Genomic DNA, 25,071 nt, shown 5'->3' with positions numbered 1-25,071 from the left:
TCAACCAGCCATCCCATTATTGTTAGAGACCTAATGGCAAGACCAAGAATACTGCATAAAATGAGCTCAAAGACCTGTACATTAAAGGTTTGATTTATCTGATGAAACCATGCTATTCAGTATTCATAAAAAAGGAGCACAAGTGTAAATTGATCATGTAAAATAGAGCACAGAGAGGCAACTTATTCATTTTCCGCAATAGCTTTTCAATTGAATCCAACTTTAGAAAAGTTTCAAATAGTGCAGAATGGTGGTATTCATCAGCTTTCGTAGACTCCAGCCAATAAATATTGTAACTTCTTAGTTATTAGTTCAGTGCAAGATTAATGTTAGAGATCTGATGTATATGATTTTAGGCGTGACAGAAAATATTTAAATCTAATTCATAGCTTTAGATGAAATGTAAACATATGCCACAAAAGGGAATCAACATTTTTCCAAATCAAGTCAAACCATTCCCTAAAAATCAAAGCACAGTGATTGGGTATTTCATTATGTTGTGCTTGGGCTCCAGAAAGACAAAAAATCAGGTTCAAGATTTCTGCTCTGTTAGCTTCTTTGTAAACTGGACAGTGATGGCACTTATAGAATACCTTATACTTCAACTGATTTTTGAAGCTGAATGTATTAAGAAGGTATTTAATAAGTGGTTGAAGACAAAATCCACAAAAGGCTTGAGGAAAATGGAAGGAATCCAGAATAAAAAAAATAGGTACAATTTGGTGTTTGGAACCACACAGGTACCATTGCTCTCTTATAAAAACAGAGACATTTCATTATTGTTATCAATATCATGCAATTAAGTTTTAAATCCATAAATTTGACACAGGCACACCAGCCCTTTGGATAAATATATTTAGTTAATTCTAATAGTGTTAATTCTAATATGAGATCTAACTGTATCACCAGCCACTACAAATACAGCAAGTTGCAATGAAAAACATACTGCCTACAATGGTTCTGGAATTTCCTGCAGGACATGACAGGCAACATGAAATATACGCAGCTAAGAATGGTTGAGGGCATCCAAGTACTCAGTCAATAACATTCTGTTCAGATCCACCCTAACAATTCTGGTTAAGGACACGTATCTGAACCTGACAATTTGAAATAACATGGATGTTGGAGAAAGCTGAACAGATTAAAACAGTAATGAAAAGGATGCTTTCTTTGTGTATCCAGTATCTCCCACCTCTCTTTCATTGATGTGTGCATCTGTGTACTGTTGAGGTGGAGTCCACTTACTTAAATCTTTAATTCGCTCTTCCCCACTTCCACTCTGTGTAGCTTAATTTCAATGTGGTTGTCTTCACTTAGTTCTTTATTTAATGTTGTTTTGGAGCTGGCAGTACTTCGGAATTCACACCAAAGCCTCAAAAAAATTGACAATCTATTATCTTAATAGATGTCTTTATTTGTAGCTAATATATGTCTGCAACAATTTCTACCTTGCATTATTTCATAATGAGCACTCAAGTAATTACTAATTCAAAGGTGTTAGACTTTACATCAGAGTTATTAATTAAATGGACCTTTCCTCTTCAATTCAACTTTGCTAAAAGGCTTCAGCAATGATATCTGAGCGTGGCAAAAACTGCCTCTCCTTCTACTCCTTTCCTGAAATAACAAAAAAATTAAGCTTCCTGCATGACTCTGAGCAGTTCCAAGGTTTAAAATGGAATAACAGGTTGCTAATATAAACCACAAGTGGGTGAGTAGCTATCCCTTTGTGTTATTTATTGAATTACCCGTCACTTCAATAGGGAAAATTCATCTTTAATTGATATGTATTGCAAAGTAGTCAAATGCTTTTCATTACTACTGACTCCCCTTATCCAAAGAAGATACAAGTATACAATAGTTCTGTTACTTCTATATTAAGAACAGGTTTGCACATTGAATGTCCATATTAATGAAGGCAATAGTCATGTATGTTATTCTCTTCATGATCAGCTTAGTTGTAGTCAGGCCGAGGCTGAACACTGATAGCAAGAGGAGCAATATTTGTTTAATCATGATAGCAATGGGTTTAATCATGAGGGTAAGAATCTGGGCTAGAGAATTGACTGTTTCTCACAATGGTCATTCTACTATCTCTGTAAAATCTACCGCACGATGTTGTAGTGAGGTGTTCTGGGCAGATCATGCATTTGTCTGCTTTGACTCGAGACATTGTTACCAATCTGCTTTTTCTTAGTGAGGTTCTAAGGTGAAAGACAAAGAATGTCACAGAACAGCGCCAAGTTTCAAAGAACCAGGAGCTAATTTACAAAGATGTTGCGAGGTCCTGAAAAAAAAGATTGAAGAACCTTTTCAAAAACAAAATCAATATTGATTTTAACTTACTGAAATTTTAGGGATGATATTTTCAGAACTTCAAAATAACAGAATAGTTCAATCGCACAAGGCAATAACAAAAAATAAGTGTAAGTGCAATGGAGAAATGGCAATTGCTTTACTAGATAATTAATTTTCTTCTAAATACTTTCAAATGTAGAAGTCAGAGCAGCCTGTCTTTAGCGGTGCTAATTTTATGAGAAGCCTTTGTAAAGCCTAGACCCTTATCATTCTATCTTTAAACTACAACTAAAACAGACCACAAGCAAACCAAAAGAGAAAATATGCACTCAGTGGCTACTTTATTAGGTACACCTGTATACTTGCTTGTTAATTCAGATATCTAATCAGCCAGTCATGTGGCAGCAACTCAATACATAAAAGCATGCAGATATGGTGAAAAGGTTCAATTGTTCAGACCAAATATCAGAATGGGGAAGAAAAGTAATCTAAGTGAGTTTTACTGTGGAATGGTTCTTTGTGCTAGATTTTGAGTATCTCAGAAACTTGCCCCGCTGGGATTTTCACAGACAACAGTCACTAGAGTTTACATAGAATGGTGCAAAAAACGAAATAAAAATCTAGTGAGCAGCAGTCCTGTGGATGCAAAAAGGCCTTGTTAATGAGAATGGCCAGACTGGTTCAAGCTGACAAGAAGACAATAGTAACTCAAATAACCATGTGTTACAGTAGTGGTGTGCAGAAGATAATTTTTCAATGCACAACACATCAAACCTTGAATATAGGCTACAGTAGCAGAAAACCATGAAAATATAGAAATACACTGACTGGCCTCTATTAGGTACCCCATGTACATAATAATGTGGCCACTGAGTGTAAATTCTTTTCCAAAACACGAAGTGCACATTAACACGCACAAAATGCTGGAGGAACTCAGCAGGCCAAGCAGCATCTATGGAAAAAAGTACAGTCGACGTTTTAGGCCGAGACCCTTTGGCAGTCCTCCAGCATTTTGCGTCTGTTGCTTGGATTTCCAGATTCTGCAGATTTACTCTTGTTAATGCACATTAACCCACTTTCTTAACCAAAAAGAACACAGCAATCTTATTCTTTACACTCTACTGACAGTTTCCTAAAATAATTTCTCATGCATTATTTTTATTTTCCTTTAAGTATCTTCACAAGTTAAGAGCAACATACACAAAATGCTTGAGGAAGTCAGCAGGTCAGGCGGCATCTATGGAAATGAGTAAACAGTTGATGTTTCAGGCTAAGACCCTTCTTCAGGACTGGAAGGAAAGGGGGAAAATGCCAGAATAAAAAGGTGACAGGAGGGGCAGGAGGGCTAGCTAGAATGTAATAGGTGAAGCCAGGAGTTTCAGAAAAGTAAAGGGCTGAAGAAGAGGGAATCAGACAGGAGAGGAAGGTGGACCATGGGAGGAAGGGAAGGAAGAGGGGCACCAGGTAGAGGTGATTGACGGGTGAGGAGAAGAAGTAAGAAGCTAGTGTGGGAAATAGAAGAAGAAGGAAAGGGGAGAGAACAAAAAAATTACAGGAAGGAGAAATCAATGTTCATGCCATCGAGTTGGAGTCTACCTAGATGGAATATGAGGTGCTCCTCCTTCACCCTCAGAGTGGATTCATCATGACAAAAGAGGAGACTATGGACTGGCATGTCAGAACAGAAACTAAAATGGTTGGCGACCAGGAAAAATTCCGCTTTTGGCAGATGGAGTGAAGGTGCCTGATAAAGCAGTCCCCCAGTTTATGTTGGGTCTCACCAATGTAGAGGGGGCCACATTCTAGCTAGTCCTCCTTCCCCTCCTGTCACCTTTTTATTCTGGCATTTTCCCCCTTTCTTTCCAGTCCTGAAGAAGGGTCTCGGCCTGAAACATGGACTGTTTACTCATTTCCATAGATGCCACCTGAGCTGCTGACTTCCTCAAGCATTTTGTGTATGTTGCTCTTAACTTGTGAAGATACTTAAAGGAAAATAAAAATAATGCATGAGAAATTATTTTAGGAAACTGTCAGGATAGTGTACAGAATAAGATTGCTGTGTTCTTTTTGGTTAAGAAAGTGGGAGCACCGGACACAATAGATGACCTCATCTGATTCACCTGGAAGGATTGTTTGGGTTCCTGAATGGAGGTACAGGAGGAGGTGAATGGGCAGGTGTAGCATTTCTGTCACCTGCAGGGATATGTGTCAGGAGGGAGAGTCGTGGGGAGGGAAGAATTGACAAGGGAATTATGGAGGGAGTAATCCCTACAGAAAGCGGGGAGTGGGGAGTAGGTAAACATGGGTTTAGTGGTAGGATCTCATTGAAGATGCAGAGAATGATGTGTTGGATGCAGAGGCCCATGGGTTAGTAGACGAGAACAAGAGGAACTCCAACCCAAGTAAGGCAGCAGGATGATGGGGTGAGCACGGATGTCCAGAAAACGGAGGAGGTGCGGGTGAGGGCAGTGCAAATTATGGAGGAAGGAAACCCACGATTTTTGAAGAAAGAGCTAATCTCTGATGTCCTGGAAAGGAAAGCATTATTCTGGAAACAGATGTGGTGAAGACGAAGGAACGGAGAAAAGGGATTAGCATTTTTATAGGAGACAGGGTGGGAAGAGGTAGATTCAAGATAGTTTTGCTTCTTATTTGTTTTAGTTAATGCAAAAAGCTAATGTGAATAAGCTTTAATATAACTAACTGCAGTTTTAAATATACTAAATGAAAAATTACATAATATGTAATAAATTGCTTGAGTATAGCTTTTTTTCTAGAGCAATCATAGACCTAGATATACTTGCACAATGATTGTTTTACCATGTGACAAATAAAGAAGATCAGTGCATATGGAGTAATGGATGTGATAAAACAGATCTTTTGCACTAACAGCACACAGAAAATGCTGGAGGAAATCAACAGGTCAGGTAGCATCAATGGAAAGGAAAAAACAATCGATGTTTCAGGTCTCCGACTGAAAAGGTCAAAGAGGGAATGGGGAAGGGGCACGATTACCAGAAGTTGGATGAATTAAGATTTGTGACATCAGGTTGGATGTTACCCAGATGGAATGTGAAGTGCTGCTCCTCCAACCTGAATCTGGCCTCATCAGGCCATGGTGAGGACTTGGACCAACATGTCAGAATGGACATTCCTCCTCTGACCCCCCCCCCCACCTCGTTTCTTCTTCATATTTGCCTGTCACCTCCCGCATTCTTCCCTTTCTCCCATGGTCCACTGTCCTCTCCTATTAGATTCCTTCATCTCCAGCTCTTTACCTTTTCCACCTATCACCTCCCAGTTTCTTACTTCATGCTCCCTCCCCCATTCACCTGCCTTCACCTACCACCTTCCATCTTGTACTCCTCCACCTAGCCCCATATTCTTATTCTGGTTTCTTCTCCCTTCCTTTCCAGTCCTAATAAATGGCCTCAGCCTGAAATGTTAGCTGTTATTCACTTCCATAGCTGCTGCCTGACCTGCTGAGTTCCTCCTCCAGTATTTTGCCTGTGTTGATTTTGATTTCCAACATCTGCAGAATCTCTTCTGTTTACGTTTTGCATTAAGTATTCTTCAATTTTAGATAGATTAAGTAAATCAAATTTTAAAATGACTTCAGTTAAATGTATGCCTAAAGGTATCCCATGGTAATAATAATCACTCAACTTAACTGGCCAGACTTGACGTCTATTCGGTGATTAACATCTATCCTAAATGTTTTCATTCTCTGCCTATGCTTTTCTTTAATAGGTAATTAAATAAAATAGGTCTTCTGCTGAAGTAGATTAACTGAAATGATATATGTGGATTGACAGACTCTTGTGGTGGCAACCTTTCTAAGTACTGTGGCGTTAGCAAAATCCATTTTAATTATGTATTGCTGTAATTTTTAGCTCAAGATCAAATCTTTTTTCTAGGACTGAAAAGTCCCAAGCTTCACAAATAAAATGGCATTGTGAAGGTTTTCAAATGATTATATAAAATGGGTATTAATGAATCAGTCAGCTGCCTGTTTTACATCACTGCTGATTTCTATTTCCATTGAACTTACCACCACTACTTTGTTACCAAATTTATCAAATATCATTTCAGTTTCTTTTTCCAATTTATCTGTTAACCTCATGTTCTTGAATTGAGTAAAGCAAAAGTAAAATATTGCAGGTGCCTGACATCTGAAATAAATACAGAAAATGCTTAAAATGCTCAGACAATCAAGCAACCTTTATAGGGGAAGAAGCGGAGTTGATCTTTTATCAGAGCTAGGATATGTTAAAGATGAAACACATTTCTATGTTGCAAGGAAAAGTGGGGAAACAGGAGGATGGAACAAAAAGGAAGGTCTGTGATCAAGTAATAGGCAGGAGAGGTGATCAGCCCAATCAGATGTGAGTGTAAAAAGAGGCAGTGGATTGGTAAAGGTGTAAGTGTGAAAAGAAGAACCATTAGTTAAAATTATTAAAGTCAATCTAAAAACTGTAAGTGTTTTTTTTCCAAAGATTAGGTATTTTTCCTGAAGCCTACAGTAAATTTCATTAAAATTTTATCAAAGACTAAGAGACAGAAGGTGGATTGAGAATTAAATACCTGAAAAATCACAGATGCTGCAAATCTAAAGTAAAAGAAGAAATTGTGGGAATACTCAGTAAGGCAAGGCAGCATCAGTGAGAGAAGAATGATGTTTTTATTTCAGGTCAATGAAAGATCATTAACCTAAAATACTAACTCAGTTTATCTCAAACCAACTTCTGTCTGAAAGTTTTTATGCCTCAATCTATTGTAGGTTTTCAGGTCATTTACCTAATAAAAAGTTCAAGATTAAAGATATAGATTTTTGCCTTCAGGCTTTTAAAAACTGAGGCTTAGAAACCCAATATCACATGCTCTTTCACAAGTGAAGAATGGGTATGTAACCAATCAATAAAGTCGGCAGGATACTTGTGCTCATTATATGCTTCTGGACATTAACAGCTGTATTAATAAAATTAGATTTTGTGCTGTCTTTTTCCTTTACACTTGAAATGTTGGAATTTCATACCTATAAGAGTATACTTCCATAGAATTGTTTGTTCTGCATGTTTTAAGTGCTGAATCAGCTATGTTTTATATCGATGATGAAATTCATCTTACTGTTCCTTTCTGCCATCTGAAGAAAATAATGTTCAAAGCCCTGACATAACACTGATGTTCTGGTAGACAGCAATGACCTCTGCTTTAGACACAAGAAATACTCAAACAGTTGTCTTCGAGCTGCCTCTGCAAAATCCTTCAAATGTATTCACAGTATAAGGAAACCAATAACATCATTCCAGCATTCAGGCTAACCACCATCATTGGGCCCCAGTGAGTGAGCCACATTGCTGACATACCCAACTCCAGACTTATGGAACAGTCATACTACTCTGAGTTCCTTTATGGTAAGACATTACCAGGACAGAGGAAGTGACTATATTCAAAGCTTCCTTGAAAAAAAAAACAACCCTCACCAATTCATGGGAATCCCTTGCTTGTAATCAATCAAGATCAAGAAACATCTGGACTGCCTCTGAGAACTTCCAGTCCATTCTTTAGGAGCTCAAAGACGTTCCCTGCAGTAATGACTATCCACTAGCCTGTTTTATGGAGACACTTTTGTTTCACCTGCGGCAGAGTCTCTTGATCCTACATTGGCCTATCAGTCAACACACAACTGGAGGGAAGCAAATCCCAAGCAGCAGCTTAAAAAGAAAAGTTTTTGTGATAAGTAGGCTTGAGGTCCAGTTGTCCAAGCCTTGGACCCATCCATTCTAGAACAAGAACTGTTGCCACTATGTTTTTAATTCCAGGTTGTTAGAAGATAAAACATTGCTATATGAATGAAAAACAAAGACTGAGGAGCATAAAGCCATTCAAGTCTGCTCTACCTTTTGATTATGGCATATTTATTTTTCCTCTCATTCCCTTTCTCTTGCCTTCTCCCCATTGCCTTTGACACTCTCATTAGACAAGAACACATCAATCTCTTATTTAAATGCATGCACTAACTTGGCTTCCACTGCTATCTGTTGCAATAAATTCCACAGATTCATCACCCTATTACTAAAGAAATTCCCCCTCATCTCTGCTGTAAAGGGATCTCCTTTTTTTCTGAGGCTATGCCCTTTGGTCCCAGACTTTCCCAACACTGGAAACATCCTTTCCGCATCCATCTATCCGGGACTTTCAATGTTTAGATGGTGTTCAGTGAAAACCATCCTCATCCTTCTAAACTCCAGCATGTCCATGGACAGAGCCAGAGCCATTAAACCCTCCTCATACATTAACTCTTTCATGCCCAGGATCATTCTTGTAAGCCTTTGGATCCTCTCCAATGGCAAAAGATCCTGCTTTATGTATGGGGCCCAAATGTGCTTGCAATACTACATAACAACAAAGGATTCTTCAGGTGCTAGAATTCTTAAGCAACATACACAAAATCTGGAGGAACTCGGCAGATTAGGCAGCATCTATGGAAAGGAACAAACATTTGACTTTTCAGGCTGAGTCCATTCACTAAGACTGGAAAGGAAGGGAGCAGAAGGCAAAAAAAAAAAAGTGGGGGGAGGGGAACCAGAAAAGCCCCCTTAATCCTCTGCAGTTAGCTCTCCATGGTAGTACCTTCCCTGTAATACTATGGGGCCTTAACTTGTTTAGCAGCTTCTTGAACAATACCCTCTAAAAACCCAAATAAGCAACATCCACTGACTCTCCTTTGTCTATTCTGGCTGTTGTGTTTTTTCAAACGCTTCCAAGAAATTTGTCATCCAAGATCACAGCTTAAGGAAACCATGCTAACTTCAGCCTATTTTATCATGTGCTTCCAAGTATTCCAAAGCCTCACGCTAAAATCTTACCAATCATTGAAGTCAGGCTAACTGGCCTATAATTTCTTGCCTTCCTACCCCCCCCCCCCCTCCACCTTTCTTAAAGTGTGAAGTGACCTTGCAATTTTCCAGTCCTCTGGACCCATTCCTGACTCTAGTGATTCTTGATAGATCATTTCTAATGACCCCACAATCTCTTCAGCCACCTCTTTCAGAATCCTGCAATGTAATCTGTCCAGTCCAGATGACTTATCTTCCTTCAGACCTCTCAGCTTCCCAAGCACCTTCTCCTTGGTTATAACTACTACACTCACTTCTTCACCTTGACTCTCTTGAATTTCCAGCATGTTGCTGATATCTTTCACAGTGAAGACTGACACAAAATACTTATTCGGTTTTTCTGACATTTCTTTTTTCCAGCAATCTTATGTCCACTCTTGACTCCTTTACTCTTTCTATATGTGAGGAAACTTTTGTTATTTTTTAATATATAAACTAGCTTATTTTCATCTTTCATCTTTTCTCTCATTATTTTTACAGTTGCTTTCTGTTGGTTTTCTAAGCTTCTCCGCCCTGTAGCTTTCCACTAGTTTTTGCAATATTGCATGCCCTCTCTTTGGAGTGTATGCAGTTTTTGGCTTCCCTTGTCCACGACAGTTGGATCATCCTTCCCTCAGAATGCTTCTTCTACTTTGGGATGAAATCATCTTCTGAATGACTCCCAGAAACTCCAGCCATTGCTGCTATAGTGCCATCCTGCTGGGTCCCCTTCCAATCAGCTTTGGCCAGCACCTCAATCATGCCTCTGTGTATGTGTGTAGTTACCTTTACTCAATTGTAATACTGATACAATTAACCTCTTCCTCACAAACTGCTGAGTGAAATCTATCACATCTATTTAAAAGCCCTGTTTCTTGGGATTATTTTTCTTTATGAACATTGGGTTTACCTTGAGGCAACTTGGTATTTGTAGGGTTAAATATAAAGGTTATTTAAAAAAAATTAAAAATAGCTGGGAGTGAGTCAGTGAGAGTATTTCAAAAATGTTAATAAACTGCTTTTGTTTTGATTTTGTGGTTTGTAATTTCACTAAGAATTCCATGATTGAATTAAGTGAATTACTGACAGACATCCCAGAAATAGATACCCACTCATCTAAGTAAGCACCTGATCCTAGAGTCTTACAGAGCTGGAAAATCTCGGTTGTAGGGCAGTGTTTCATTGTGAGGTTCTGTAGTACACTGGGATACACAAGAACCCATAGGCAAATATTAAATATCCATTAGTCAATAATATTGAAATAAAAAAACAGAGACAAGAGATTTAGTCATTATGTGTCTCTGTCTCAAAGATTCATGTCTTAGACTAAATCCTTTTTAGCCGTAACAAAAAAATTCAATTACAATGCTATACATAGCCAAATTCCTAGTTTTGAGAATTTAGCTCGTGTTATTAAAGTATATTAATTTTCCTTTTTAAAGAAATCAGCAGGATATTGATGTTCATTCTTACAATGACTGCCATATGAAAATCCAGCTGGGTTGAGGAAGTGGATTCATCATTTTAATCCCTTCATCATCAAGGCATTAATATTGAATGGAATAATGTTATTTCAGACAATAGCTGAACTCTTTTTAAGTGCTTTGATAGTTCTCGCATATTATTGACCAGCAAGCTGACTATACCGGTCCCGTTGGCTGCATTGGAGTGACAGGACAAAAGTTGATTTGCCTCTGATACCAAACTCCTAGCGAAATTTGATGGCAAACATCATATATGTCTCTGGTACTCCACTGCTGAAAAACATTTGTTGATTGATTGATTGATTGATTGATTGATCTATTGCTTCCTGGCAAATTTAAAACATATAAATTTATAAAGATATTCTAGTAATGCATGTGACAGACAATAAAGGCTTTTAAACCACTAAAGTTCTATTAAGATTGCAAGACACAAGTGTTTAATGTTAGACAATGCACCTAAAACCAAATAGACTTGACAGAGTAAAATTGTTTTCTCAGGATTTCTGCTTATTGTGAATAAAACAAAGGAAAAGAAAAATGAACATCGCATGTATAGATATGGAGTTTGAAATATGTTCAGTTGTCCTATTTAAAAGCAGCTTAACTTGGAATTGTGCAATTTTATGCACATTTCTGGGTTTTTGGAGAAATTCCACCCTTTTTTTTGGTAAGATTTTTGTTCTCCTTACAACATAAAAGTTACCCAACTGATGTCAAAACTCCTATATATAAAGAACATGCCTCTTATTGGTACAGCACTGTATCTGTTCTTCCATCTTCTCTGTTAGAAATTCTTAATGAAATTCCATATACATATTTTGGTTCTACCCACATACAGAAATATATCTAAGATTCTCAGTTACCAAAACAACTCTCCTTAAGTCATCATGAGATCCATGTTGGGCTGACACCTTTAACCTACGGCAGCATTGACTCACTGTCTCAAAGCTATCCTCATTGAATCCGCATCATCCTTTACTCTAACAAACTGAATTTTCTTTCCTTTCAAGTAGCAAGGATTGCAGGTTACAACAGCTGTTGGATTTCAGTGCCTCTCAGCCGCTTCTCTGCAACTTTCGTGAGATCTCATCTCCACTTTCCGTTTCAGCATTTGTAGTGTTTTCACTGTCCCGTCTATTTTTGCACTCGGACCTAAAGAGATTAGTCCTCTATAGATGCACATTGCATCCATACCACAGTGAACTTTAAACTTCAGTTGTGCTGAACCAAAGAATTGATTGTGGGATTCAGAAAGGATAAGACAAGGGAACACACACCCATCCTCATTAAGGGATCAGAAGTGGAAAGAGCGAGCAACTTCAAGTTCCTGGGTGTCAATATCTCTGAAGATCTAACCTGGACCCAACATATTGATGCAGTTATAATACAATTACATGCAGTTGCATGACAGCAGCTATATTTCATTAGGGGTTTGAGAAGATTTGATATATCTCCAAAAACACTCAAAAATTTCGACAGATGTACCATGGACAGCATTCTAACTTGCTGCATCATCATCAGTATGGGGGGGGGGGTGGAATTGAGCTACTACGCAGGATCAAAATTAGATGTAGAGAGTGGTAAACTCAGCTCTGTCATGAAAACCGGCCTCCATAGTATCCAGGACATCTTCAAGATGCATTGCCTCAAAAAGGCGTCATCCATCACTAGGGATCCCCATTACCTGGATCATGCTTTGTTCTCAATGCTACCATCAGGAAGGAGGTACAGAAGCATGAAGGCACACACTAAATGATTCAGGAACAGCTTCTTCCCCTCTGCCATCTGATTTCTGAATGGACATTGAACAATACCTCGCTACTTCTTATTTCTATTTTTGCACTACTTATTTAAATTTAACACATATATACTTACTGTAATTCGCAGTATTTTTCTCTATTATTATGTATTGCATTGCACTGCTGCCACAAAGTCAACTAATTTCACGACATATGCCAGTGATATTAAACCCGATTCTGATTCGGAACCATCTGCCGCATTTTTACACCTTAACAATATGGTGATGTGGTCTTTGTATCATCAAATAATCTTGACAGTGCAATTCACAGCTTTGCAATGCCTGTATAAATGCATATTTGGCCTCAACCCCACAACACTTACTTAATCTTTAATATATGTATTTTATTCAAGAAAGTTCAGTCACTCAGAAGGTTTTGTTTCTCAAAGAATTCTTTCCAGCAGCAGTAATCTTCCCTTTATTTTGCATTACTTGTCTACAGCTTTTTACACATCCTGGATACCTCAATTGATCAAAAACTTAGCTGGCCCTCACATATAAATCAAGGGCAAGTCAATTTGTAAGCACCAGAGCTTTACACCCATCACTTTAGTTCTCCAATGACAGGACAAAAAAAGAGGAAGTAGATATGAATAATCCAATAAAGCAGAATTAAAATGTAAATATTTTGTCAGAAATTGTATGGTTTTGTTTAGAATCAAACAGAGGATAGGTTGAGTGAGCTAGGAGCTGATATCTCTTTGAAGTGATGGAGGATGAAGAGGCTACTTGATGTACAAGATGCTAAAAGGTATACAAGTTGATAAGAGACATAGATCAAGTGGAGGGCCAGAGACATTTCCCAGGGTGAAAATGACTAAAATTAAGGGGCATAATTTTAAGGTGGTTGGAGGGAAGTACAGAGGGAACATAAGAGTTAAGTTTTTTACACAGTGAATGGTGCCTGCGTGGAACACACTGCCAGGAGTGGTGGTAGAGGCAGCTCTATTAGGGACATTTAAGAAACTCTTAAATAGGCACACAGATGATTGAAAAATGGAGGGCTATGTAGGAGAGATGGGATAGATAGACAGAGTGAAAGATTGGCCCAACATCTTGGGGCAAAGGGCTTATAATGAGCTGTAGTGTCCCATCTACAGGCACACATTGCAATAATAAAGCTTTTGAATTCATTCATTTTCAAGAAATGTTTTTATTTCTGAGACCTGAAAATATCAGTGGCAATAGATAATTTTGGTGAGTAAGGAAAAAGAAAAACATTAGGCAATACTGGAAATTTAAAATTTAATCAGATCATTGAAATTTGCAGCGGATCAGCAGATCAAACAAGAGAAACAGATTTAAGATGCTGGGATGTAGCGGAATAAACAAACTGCTGTAATAATTCAATGAGTTGGGCAGCATTTGTTAAAGCAAAATGGATTTGTCAATGGGAGTCAAGTGCCTGCATCAACAGTTTATTTTTGGCAGCAAGTTGGACAGCATTGAGAGGGAGGAAAGACAGGTTAAAATTCTCAGTAATTTTATTGAACTATCCATTATTTACAGATTTATATATGTTTCAAGCCAACTAAGGATGGCAAAGACAATTAATAAAATAATGAAAATATAAAGAGTAAAACATATGACATAAACAGAACAAATGAGATCATCATCACAGAAGGTCATAAACTGTTGATTTCCTCCTTTTTTTTGGAGAAGTTCATTTCTGGCCATGTAAAACTGACAGGGCTACATTAATATCAATAAGATAAGATCAAGTTATGTTGACAGAACTTATCCTTTTGTTTGCTTGTTGAGCAAATGTAGGTAAGGGAAATGAATCATCCCAGTCCATACCCTGATGACTCCATACATAATCAGTGTAAAGAGTTCAATCACCTTGTGGGGCAGAAACATTTCTTTGAGTGAAATTTCTTGTTATTACTGTCCATGGACCTATTGCATTTCTGTTAATCAGGCTCCTCGTATGGACAGCAAACAGACTTCACTGTGCAATTGATACTTGGTGAGAAAATTGTTCATTTACTTGCTCAATCCAGAAGATAAAGCTCACCAACTTTGTTTTCCTATTTTTGTTTATTTGTTCTGTAGGCATCAGAAAATATACAGAATTCATTGTTTAAAAGAAAAGTGAGGCAAAATGGAAGTATGATTAGCAAAGGTGTATCAGTTTCTTTTGTTTTGTAAATTATGATAATTAATACATCAGATTGTACATATATACACTCTTTTTACATTGATATTTGTTCTGTTTTTTCCTCTTTGACTGCAACACCAGAACAGGAATTGATAGGACCAGGAACAAATGGGACTGGAGAAAACAACCTCTTCAGTTTCCATTTGTCTTGCCTCATCTGAACAAAAATAGTGAATTAAATTTATGTGGCACCTTTAATATCATAACATTTCTCAAGGTCCTTAAGAAATTGATCTCCAGAATCAAGAATGTTTCCAACAGGTTTTCTTGCCCATCCCATCAGCAAGTTCACGATGACAATATTGCCTATCAGAGATTTTAACTCCTCAAAATATAAAGGAGAATTTAAGGTTTTATTGAGTACCTTGAATGCTTGCAAAGTCTTGCTCTATTGAGAGGGTTATTACTGAACAAAAGGACCATTTAGCTCATCCAAAATTGATGAATTCCAATTTTTAGGTATACTGTAAGTTTAATATTTCACACTGTCAAATCATTATGGCACGGATACTTAATTGTTTTAAAGTTGAAAAGCCACGTTTAGTTATTGTTTATGAAACCCCATTTCACCAAGAGTCTCTAGAGATGCATCTCATTAGCCCCTCGCTAATAGCCACCAGACTCAGTGGTGAGAAATCCACTATACATCTAGGATTGATATGACTTGGGTCCCACCAAAACTGGGAAGGTGAGATGCCTTGCCCACCCGAACCCCGATCTATGTGAATACTGTGTAACTACTGCCCTCATGCAATTGCCCATCAGCAAGAAATAACATATCATACATTGCATATAATTTAAAATAAAATATATTTATGAATGCTAACCTAACCAAACCATTATTAAAGAAGAAAGAAAGAAAACAACAAAAGGCCCGTCATAATTAAAGCAGTCAAATGTGCACAAGTTAGAACTCAGATCTTCCAAAAGCTGATGTGTCTGGTGTACTCACGGCGCCAACTCTTATTCTCTGATCACCGGTAGGATTTCCCCTCTAGGACGCCATCAAATCACACATTCCTGTTGGATCAAATCCTATGCTGATTCTCTCAAGCTCTATCTCCCACTGAAAAGACCTCAACCCACCTCAGTGTCCGTCACAAAACCTTTCCACCCAGCGTTCTCTGGAACCTTCTCCCAATTCCACCATCCTGATTGGACGACAGGACATTCCTAAGCAAGAACTTCACAACCCCTTATCTTTAATGGTAACCCAAACACTACCAGCAGAACTCGCTGTTTCTACAAAAAGCCGTTAAATGAAATACCCTACAACATCAGCAGTAAAATATTTTCCAGGGTGTAACATTTACATCACAAAACAAGTTTTAGAGAGGGATTAACCTAATCTATTCATCCAACAACTATAAAGATTATTTAAGATTCCCAAAAATATTGCCTGACAATGGCAATATTCAATATTATATTCCTTCAATACTTGTGAGAATGCACTTAGTGACCAGTTTATTAGGTACACTTGTATATCTGCTCATTAATGCAAATGTTTAATCACCCAATCATGCAGCAGTAACTCGATACATAAAAGCATGGTCAAGAGGTTCAGTTGTACAGACCAAACTACAGAATGGGGAAGGAATGTGTTCAAAGTGACTTTGACCGTGGAATGATTGTTCGTGCTAAGACAGGGAGGTTTGAGTATCTTAAATCTGCTGATCTCCTGGGATTTTCACACACAGCAGTCTCCAGGGGTTACAGAGAATGGCACAAAAAAACAAAAAAATACATCTATTGAGAGGCAGTTCTATAGGCGAAAACATCTTATTAATGAGAGAGGTCAGAGTTCAAGAAGGTGACAGTACCTCAAATTACCATGCATTGCAACTGTAGTGTGTAGAAGAGCATCTCTGAATGCATAACATGTCAAACCTTGAAGCAGGTGGGCTACAGTAGCAGAAGACCACAAACATATAGAAATACATTTTGTAGGCACATTATTAAGTGTCACCTGTAAACTTTTCATCTCTAAACTGTTTCCAGTGTATTAGTTCAGCAATGCAATGCAATTATATATATTCACCAATTCCCAGCCAAAAACTGAGGAAATGTAAACAAGATTGTATTGGTAAAAGTCAGAAAAATGCTCTACTGACATTGCTTGGTAATTGACCTTAATGCGAAGCTGTTTTTCTTTCATATCAGCCTATTAATATGTACTAATGTATATAGTTTCTGCAAGCAATCCTATATTAAACTCGTGTAAAGGAGTACAGAATCTACAACCAGATCCTATAACCTTCAATTCTAATTAATACCACAAGCAGCAGCTTCAGATTAATCTCAAAATCTCTGAGACACACAAGCAATGATCATTACTGATAACATGCTTCTACCATGCCCAATCAATTGTTCCACCTGTCAATCATTTTAAGTGTCTGAAGACAAACTTAAAAGCAATGCAACAGCAATAAAAAAGAGACTTTTACTAATCTAAAAGATCCAGACAATGAGCATACCCCCCAGCAGCATGTAATGTAAATGTATTGCACCAAGCATGTCGTTATTGTGCTGCATACCATAGGCATTTACAAGTGTATTTAGTTACTTATAAATAATTTTACCTTTTACTGTCAGAAGTGAATCTGATATATGATAACAGCACAAAGTACATTTCTTGTGCAAATTACTATTATTAAAAGTACATTGTGTGTTTGAGAGTTGCTGCAAAGTCTCTTGAAGGTGGACTTTCCATAGCAATATGGCCACCGGTGAATATTTAGGCTGGAACTTCAAATACCAGTAAAAGTCTTTTTTGCTAATTAAAACTGAATATTAAATTTGGGTGCGATGATTAAATTATCAGAGTAGCAACCTAGCGGTCTTGATTAACAATTCAGAGAACGTGGGTTCGTATCGCAAGTGTAGTTATTTCATACAGTGACATTAACTGGAAAATACATATTCATTGTCATTCCTACAATCAGACCTCAACAGAATAAATTAACGGATCTGTATGAGTTAATCATTCACAGCAGCCCCACACATCTGAGAGTGTATCACCAGTTTGACTCTTTGCCATGGTCCACAGGTTAGTCTGGAACGTGGAGTCAATCAACAGGTATGGCAGGTGAGAGGAGGTTGGAACCAGAGAGAGGAATGCTGCTGCTTCCACTTTGAAACAACTTTCCTTCAACCCAATGAAACTGACTTTTAGAAGCAACCTGCAATAAGCTGCTCTATCATGTGACCAAGCAGAAATCTCCACACCTGCATTCTGTAATTCAAGTAAAATGCAGAAGGCTTGAAATGAAATATAACAAAATCTTATATTGGTATCATAATGTCATGCGTTTATATTCTAATACAAATCTGTTTAGTAACCTACACTAGAGTGCATATATATTTAAATAATTGAAATCTACATTTCCTTCCACCACAATCTTGGTTAATATTCAATTCAAGTCGAGTTAATCAGCTGTCTACACACAGTGTGATCCATCCCACATTGGTATCCAAATACAATGTGTTCTGTGAACATATTGTTTATTAGAGCTAACAGATGTTAGCAACCACATAGATTGGTACCATGTCCCATATGTATTACAGAAAAAAGTTAATAATGTAATTCACTCAAATATTGTATTCTTCATACAATTATGTATATTTACAATATACTTCAACTAAACTCTTTTTCAAATAGGTGCTACATTCGTGAATCTTATAGTTAATTCCTTGTGAAAAAGAGCAAGTCTATTTTGAACCCTGATCATGCAGATATTTCACAGAAACCCAAAATTTCATAAAATACAGATTAGTGAACTTAGAACTTTCTTACTTTCTTAGGATAATTGGATATTTACAGATATTACTCATTCTGCTGAGTTCATCTAGGAGTTTGCTCTTTGTATTACCTTTCATTTGATTAGTAGAAACCAAGGACATAAATGGTTTGTTAAAATATTGTACATTTTATTTACTGACAGTTTTACTTTCAAATCTGGCATTTTTCTGAAGAAACCATTGTTAAATCTATTTGTGAACACTGGATTACTGGATTTGCTCATTTGTCATACCACGACAACTTGTATCATTCCCCTTTGAGGAGAAGCATTATTTTGTCTAACGGTAACCACTTTGACATTAAAACCTTAGTGGTGATGTTCACCACTCTGCAGTGATTCAAGAACAGCTCAAGGGTACAGGGAAGGGTCAGAGAGTGAAGGGATGTATTCAAATACAGATGTTAGCAGCGATGCTCACATGCCCTTACAAGACCGAAAAAAAATCTTTCTGCATTAAGCAATGTTGTACAATGCTGAATGTCTCTTGTCTTCAGGAATGTTTCCCAGTGCCCATTCTAGCCGATGTGGAACAGCTACAGCCATCATTCCTTCTTCTCATCCTCCCAGCCATCCATCCCCTGTACACAATATGCAAGGAAGCCCTCACAATCCTCAGACACAGCTACCCTCCCTCCCAGTGGTAGAAGAGAGCAATGAGAGGTAAGTGACAACCTTTTTATTGATTGATTGATTGATTGACAAGATTAAATACACATTGGTGTTATTTCTATTTCATCAGTGTACAGTTTATATTTCACATCAGTACTCTTGTTATATCAGCTTTTATATACGGTTTTTGTATTTCATTAAGTGGAAGAGTAAGGATTGATAACTCACCAATCTAAGTGCTGTTACGTTGTTTAAGGTGAGTATGTGGATGCCCAAGTGTACTAGAAATGAGGCCTGTCAAAAGATGGATGAGCTCCCAGCAAGCCATGGCCATCCATCTCTGGATAAGAGACTGTCATGAAGACTTTATTCCTGAAAAATTATATCAACGATAAATGCATTCTTCGTTCAAGCATGGTGAGGAATAGTTTTGCTTTGGCAGCTATTGTGCACACCAGACATAGTGGTCCCAGGACTAACTTGAATTAGTTTGGTTTGATAGAGTTCAAAAACTGGCAAGATAAGATGGGAGAGGATGAACTGGCTATTCAGACGATCATCCACATATTAGGAATTGAATATTCTAGGATACCAAGATTGTTAGTTTATCATCTCATTGATATTTGTCCTTCAACAAACCCAAATAATAAACAAAGATACAAGGCTGATATAATATCAGAATAACAATTTCCTTCATGACCATTCTTCCAACAGAAATGAAAGGAAGTCAAGAATAAACATTAAAAGCAAGTATATTTTCAGTAGAAGTAGGATAACTTACTTGGCATTCTTGTTCCAACCAAATTAAGGTCACACTTTTCCACCAGAACTAAATGGTACAGGAAAAAAAATGATACTGTATTACACAGTCATGTGTCTACTAGTGACTCATTGCTGTTAACATAGATTCTTACCAAACAATCAGACATGGAATTCAGTTTTAACAAATATCAATTTTTAAACATTGTATAAAAATAATCTAATAATTTACTTAGAGAACAGTACAGTTTCTTTGAGTAGCAATTGTTTCCTATGCTCCATATCCCATTGATTTTATGTATTTAAGGAAAGCTGTAAATTTTGATTGATTTGTCTGAAGAGTGACTTCATAGTTTTGGAGGCATACAGTGGAATTTTATTAAATTACCTTCTTTAAGATTTAGAAGCTTAATACTATGATGGAGCTTCGCAAGATGAATGCTAAAAGTTCATTTCCTTGGATGTACAAACTGCAACTAGAGAGCATGGCCACAGGATAAGGAGGTCATACATTTATGACTGAGATCACAATGAATTAGCTCATTCAAGAAACTGTGGATCTTTGGAATTCTCTTGACATGAACTCGTATGTGAGTTCATTTGCTATATTTTCAAAGCTACATATAAAGACTGGGGTTAGCAGTTAATACAAAGACAGTGATATCCAAGAATTGAGGGAGTGGATAGGAAAGGAAAGATGAGGAAGACAGATATGGTCTTATTAAAAAGCTAAGGAGGCTCAAAGGACCATCTGTGGCATAATATGTAATTGTAGTGTAATCTGTAGATAATACCAACTGTCACCACTCAGTGCTTGTAGAGGGTATGAGCTTTTGAGTGATTAATGGGATACCAGACAAGTAAACTGCTTGCTGCTGGAAGAAATTGGGCTTTCCAAGGAGCTTCACTTACCTGACAAAAAGGGAATGGCTGAACGGCTCTGAGGTATCAGGAGATCATTCCAGGAGACACAGCCTCTGACTTCTTCTGGTATTTATTCAGCTAATCCTGGAGAGTTTCTTGTCAATGATGGACCTCGGGAGGTTGCTTGTATAGATCTTTGTGATGACTATGCCATTGGATGCCAAGGGTAGAGGATTAGAATCACTCTTGTTGGAGATGATTTTGCATTGTAAGTCATACTTACCAAATATCACTCCCTCCCTGTATATCACCTTGGTCTTGCTACTTGCAGACAGAAATTGATTCACTTGCTAAGGAGTTGTGAATGGCATTGAATCATCAAAAGACATCTCCACATCTGACTTTATGATGTAAGGAAGGTGAGTGATGAAGCAGCTGAAGATGGCTGAGCCAAGGACACTGCCCTGAAGGACTCCTGACGATTGAGGGGAGATTTGATAGAGGTATACAAAATTATAAAGATGAGGAATGCAGTAGTCATAGGGGATTCCATTGTGAGGGAAACAAACAGAAGGTCCTATCAGCCTGATAGAGATACCCACATGGTGTGTTGCCTCCCAGCTGCCAGAGTACGTGATGTCTTGAATCTGGTACAGAGTATTCTGAAGGGAGAGGATGAACAGCCAGAAGTCTTGGTACATGTTGGTACCAATGACATAGGTAGAAAAAGGGAGGAGGTTCTGAAGAGAGAATTCGGGGAGTTGGGTTGAAGGCTGAAAAGCAGGACCTCCAGGGTAGTATTCCCGGGACTGCTGCCTGTGCCATGTGCCAACGAGTACAAGAATAGCATGATCAGGCATATTAATGCATGGCTGAGAGACTGGTGTAGGGCTTCAGATTCCTGGATCATTGGGGCCTCTTCAAGGGGAGGCCTGTACAAAAAGGATGGGTTACACCTGAACACAAAGGGGTCCAGTATCCTAACAGACAGGTTTAATAGAGCTGTTAAGGAGGGTATAAACTAATTTGGCAGGGGGATAGGAACTGGAGTGATAGGGCTGAGGAAGGGGAAAACAGAAATAAATCAAAGATAGCATGCAACAGAGATGATAGAAAGGACAGGCAGGAGATGAGGCATAATCACAGCCAGTAGGATGAGTTACAGGGCAATAGAGGCATGGTGCAGTTAAAACAGAAAGCAACAAATATTGGAGTGGAAGTGTTATATTTGAATGCACACAGCATAAGAAATAAAATGGACAATCTTGAAATTCAGCTACAGATTGGCAAGTATGACGTTGTGGCCATCTCTGAAACTTGGCTAAAGGATGGCTGCAGTTGGGAGCTGAATGCCCAAGGATATAGAGTGTATCGGAAAGATAGGTTAGTATGCCGAGGGGATGATGTGCCCCTGTGTGCAAGAAATAATATTAAATCATTAGAAAGGGATGACATAGGATCAGAAGGTGTAGCGTGTCTATGAGTTGAATTAAGAAATGGCAATGGTAAAAGCACCGTAATGGCAGTTGTATACAGGTCCCCAAAAAGCAGCCGGGATGTTGATCACAAATTACAGCAGGAGCTAGAAAAGGTATGTCAGAAGGGCAATGTCATGATAATCGTTGGGGATTTTAACATGAAAATGGATTGGGAAAACCAGGCCAGTACTGGACCTAACGAGAGAGAATTTGTAGAATGTTAAAGAGATGGCATTTTAGAACAGCTTGTTGTTGAGCCCACTAGGGGATCGGCTGTGCTGGATTGGGTGTTGTGTAATGATCTGGAGATGATAAGAGAGCTTGAACTTAAGGAACCCTTGGGGAACAGTGATCACAATATGATCGAGTTCACTTTGAAAGCTGAGAAGTAGAAACTAAATTCCAATGCGTCGGTATTTCAGTGGAATAAAGGAAATTACAATGGCATGAGAGGGGAACTGGCCAAAGTTAACTGGAAGGGGACACTAGCAGGAAAGATAGCAGAGCAGCAATGACTGGAGTTTCTGGGAAAAACGAGGGAAGTGCAAGACTGATATATTCCAGATAAGAAGAAATTTTCGAATGGAAGAAGGACACTACCGTGGCTGACAAGTGAAGTCAGAGCCAAAGTAAAAGTAAAAGAGAGGGCATACAATGAAGCCAGAGCTAGTGGCAAGATAGAGGATTGGGAAGCTTTTAAAAACTCGCAGAAGGAAACTAAGAAGGGCATTAGGAAGGAAAAGATGAATTATGAAAGGAAGCTGGTGACTAATATCAAAGAAGATACTAAAAGCTTTTTTAAGTATATAAAGGATAAAAGAGAGTTGAGGGTAGATATAGGACCAATAGAAAATGATGCTGGAGATATTGTAATGAGAGACACAGAGATGGCAGAGGAACTGAATGCATATTTTGCTTCAGGCTTCACAGTGGAAGACATCTATAGTACACCAGACATTCAAGAGTGTCAGGGAGGTGAAGTATGTGCAGTGAAGATTACGACTGAGAAGGTGCTGAGGAAGCTTAATGGTCTGAGGGTGGATAAATCTCCTGGACCTGTTGGAATGCACCCTCAAGTTCTGAAGGAAGCAGCTGGAGAGATTGCAGAGGCATTAACATTGATCTTTCAAGAGTCAACAGCTTCTGGCATTGTACCAGATGACTGGAAAATTGCAAATGTTAAGAAGGGTGGGAGGCAGCATAAAGGAAACTATAGACCTGTTAGCCTGACATCAGTGGTTGGGAAGATGTTGGAATTGATTGTTAGGGATGAGATTAACAGAGTACCTGGAGGCACCTGAAAGGAAAATCCTGCCTGACTAACCTACTACAATTCATTGAGGAAATTACAAGCAGGGTAAACAAAGGAGATGCAGTAGATGTGGTGTACTTGGATTTTCAGAAGGCCTTTGACAAAGTGTCACACGAGGCTGCTTAGTGAGATAAGAGCCCATGGAATTAAGGGAAGTTACTATCATGAGCGGAGCATTGACTGGTCAACAAAAAGCAGAGAGTGGGAATAAATGGATCCTATTCTGGCTGGCTGCCAGTTACCGGTGGAATTCCACAGGGATCAGTGTTGGGACTGCTGCTTTTTACGATATACGTCAATGATTTGGACTATGGGATTAATGGATTTGTGGCTAAATTTGCCAATGATACAATGATAGGTGGAGGAGCAGGTAGTGTTGAGGAAACAGAGAGCCTGCAGAGATTAGATAATTTAGGGGAATGAGCAAAGAAGTGGCAAATGAAACACAATGTTGGAAAGTGTCCGGTCATGCATTTTGGTGGAAGAAATAAAGGGGCAGACTATTATTTAGATGGGAAGAGAATTCAAAATGCAGAGATGCAAAGGGAATTGGGAGTCCTTATGCAAGATCCCCTAAAGGTTAACCAACACAACGGTGGTGAAGGTGGTAAATGCAATGTTGGCATTCACTTCTAGAGGTATAAAATATAAGAGCAGGGATGTGATGTTGAGGCTCTTGTGAGACCATACTTAGAGTATTATGTGCAGTTTTGGGCTCCTCATTTTGGAAGGGATGTGCTGACATTGGAGAGGATTCAGAGAAGATTCATAAGAATGATTCCAGGATTGAAAGGGTTACTGCATGAGGAATGTCTAGCAGCTTTTGAGCTGTATTCCTCGGAGTTCAGGAAAATGAGAGGAGATCTCATAGAAACATTTCAAATGTTAAGAGGCCTAAACAGATTAGATATGGCAAAGCTATTTCCCATGGTAGGGGAATCTAGGACAAGAGGGCACAACATCAGGATTGAAGGACATCCATTTGTAACAGAGATGCGGAGAAATTACTTTAGTCAGAGGGTGGTAGATCTGTGCAATTTGATGCCACGAGCAGCTGTGGAGGCCACGACATTGGGTGTATTTAAGGCATAGATTGATAGTTTCTTGATTAGCCAGGGCATCAAAGGGTATGGGGAGAAGGCAGGGGAGTGGCGATGACTGGAAGAACTGGATCAGCCCATGATTTAATAGTGGAGCAGACTTGATGGGCCAAATGGCCTACTTCTTCGCCTGTATCTTCTGGTCTTATGGTATAGGCAGGGTAAATGAAAGCAGGCTTTTTCCACTGAAATTGGGTAAAACTACAACTAGAAGTCATGTGTTAAGGGTGGAAGGTGAAATGTTTAAGGGGAACATGAAGGGAAACATTTTCATTTAGAAGATGGTGAGAGTGTAGAACTAACTGCCAGTGCCAGTGGTGGATGGGAGTTTGATTTCAACATTTTAGAGAAATTTGGATAGGTACATGGATGGGAGAGGTATAGAGGGCTATGGTCCAGGTGCAGGTCGATGGGACTAGGCAGAAAAATGGTTCAGCATGGACTAGACTGGCTGAAGGGCCTGTTTCTGTGCTGTAGTGTTCTATGACTTTTGTGATTCTGCTGAAACCTATGAACAGCAGAGCAGACTC

General features: G+C 38.5%; 1 protein-coding gene across 2 annotated transcripts in view; it reads left to right on the top strand.

The window, feature by feature from the left end:
• The window catches only part of glis3 (GLIS family zinc finger 3), a 490,617-nt gene that overhangs the window by 390,039 nt on the left and 75,507 nt on the right, over window positions 1-25,071 (top strand). For both annotated transcript variants that reach the window (XM_073072436.1, XM_073072441.1), the window contains exon 8: window positions 18,914-19,079. In XM_073072436.1, the coding sequence (XP_072928537.1) occupies window positions 18,914-19,079 (166 nt within the window). The remainder of the gene's footprint in view (window positions 1-18,913; window positions 19,080-25,071) is intronic.

This window comes from Hemitrygon akajei, chromosome 2 (genome assembly GCF_048418815.1).
Source record: "Hemitrygon akajei chromosome 2, sHemAka1.3, whole genome shotgun sequence".
NCBI classification, from domain to species: Eukaryota; Metazoa; Chordata; class Chondrichthyes; order Myliobatiformes; family Dasyatidae; genus Hemitrygon; species Hemitrygon akajei.
The sequence above is the reverse complement of the archived record's forward strand: the minus strand, read 5'-3'. Positions and strand labels throughout refer to the sequence as shown.